At 52.7% G+C, this 1,504-nt stretch overlaps 1 protein-coding gene across 1 annotated transcript; it reads right to left on the bottom strand.

Annotated features, from left to right (window-relative positions):
* Positions 1-251: 251 nt before the first annotated feature.
* Positions 252-1,031, bottom strand: fgfbp2a (fibroblast growth factor binding protein 2a). The gene has a single exon (XM_056279669.1). It carries the CDS (start codon positions 1,029-1,031, stop codon positions 252-254), a length of 780 nt encoding a protein of 259 aa, XP_056135644.1.
* Between the last annotated feature and the right edge of the window lie 473 nt (positions 1,032-1,504).

Raw genomic sequence — 1,504 nt, 5'->3', positions numbered from 1 at the left:
AGGGTAAGTGACTCGTACCAGCTGACAAAGGAGAATGTAAGGCCCGATTCAACAAAACGGGAATAACATATTTTCATGAAGGCATTGTCAAGGTGAAAACTTGGAAGCTTACAATAAAAGTACCTGCACACGACTGATGCCGCATGTTGGCATTACCGGCGCCATTCAGCCATACAGTATTGAACTGGTTATGAAACAACACTATTCAATATGGAAATGAAGAGACTCCTCATTCCAACTCACCTTCAGCATCAGTTCTTAAACAAGCCAATGAAATAGGAACAGATGCCCTGGAATGACCGCCAGCAGACCTCCTGCGCCTTCCTTTTAGCATAACTCTTGCTGGTGCTTGTCGTCAGTTGGGGAGCGCTTGTTTCTGCAGTCGTCATCTCTCTTGGTGTCGTGCTTTCTACCGCTGGCCTGATGGTGCCACTTGTGGTCCACTCAGGTTCTTCTGTGGTAGATTTAAGATGCGCCCGTCTCACATGTTCCAGCTTGGTGTGGTCCGCCCTCGCAGGGGTCGCTGGCGTCTTGGTTCTGGGCTGAGCTGGTCTCGTAGATCTGGAAGCCGGTTTTGGTCCCGGCTGCCTGCTGGTGGCCTCCCTGGTGGTCCCCGTCCCAGGGTGGACTGAGGACGAAGCAGACAGGTGCATATGGGCGTCTGTGGGTCCCTTTCTGCACATATGGGCCACGAGCACAGGCGGTGCGTCACAGGCGTTGTAGAGCTTTCTCAGGTTCCACATGATCTGGGTGAAGAAGTGTCGAGGGTTGCTGTTGTAGGGGCGACAGGTGTGAGGCTGGCCCACGTAATCGCACCAGTACATGTCGCCTGGCGTTTCGGTGCTCCGGCACAACACCCGCAGCATGGTCAGCTGGGCCTGGCCCGTCACCATCATGGTGCACTGGTCGCGGTCCCGGCTGATGAACCGAATGGGGTCCTCCCAGATGCTCCTCCTGCGCCCGTCGGCCTGAGCTTCCACCGCCTGAAGGCAGCAGACGAGCAGCAGCACAGCGCTGATGTGAACCCACATGGTGCCAAACCTGAAATGAGAGAGAGAACGAGAGCGAAAGGGGGGATGAAGGACTATATGAGCCCACATGTCCCTCCTGCTATTTATGGGTGGAGAAACACAAAGCAGGAATTCAGGTGGGGAAAAAAACCCAGCCAGACTTGGAGACTTCCTCTGTGTGTGTGTGTGTGTGTGTGTGTGTGTGTGTGTGTGTGTGTGGTTGTGGTTGTCCGGGGACAAGGGACCAAGGGGTACATGTACGAGGATTACGGAGGGTCTCATCTGTGCACAGAACCAGAAAGTCTTCAGACACCAGTGTTGAGGTGTTGAATAACAAACACACAAATAAATTCATTGAAACTCACTTATTGTGCATGTGATGTCATAACAGCTCCACACAATGAGGGTACTGCACTCACGCCAGCACAGGGCTTATGTCGTTTGGTAAGCGCATCACAAGCGAGGATTAAACAAAAAAAAATAAAGAGCGTGGT

This window comes from Lampris incognitus, chromosome 1 (assembly GCF_029633865.1).
Source record: "Lampris incognitus isolate fLamInc1 chromosome 1, fLamInc1.hap2, whole genome shotgun sequence".
In the NCBI taxonomy this organism is placed as follows: Eukaryota; Metazoa; Chordata; class Actinopteri; order Lampriformes; family Lampridae; genus Lampris; species Lampris incognitus.
Note: the sequence above shows the minus strand (reverse complement) of the source record. Positions and strands in the feature narration are given on the sequence as shown.

Bases quoted from the DNA above. Each gene is read 5' to 3' on its own strand.
- fgfbp2a (XM_056279669.1), bottom strand. From the start codon at position 1,031: ATGTGGGTTCACATCAGCGCTGTGCTGCTGCTCGTCTGCTGCCTTCAG.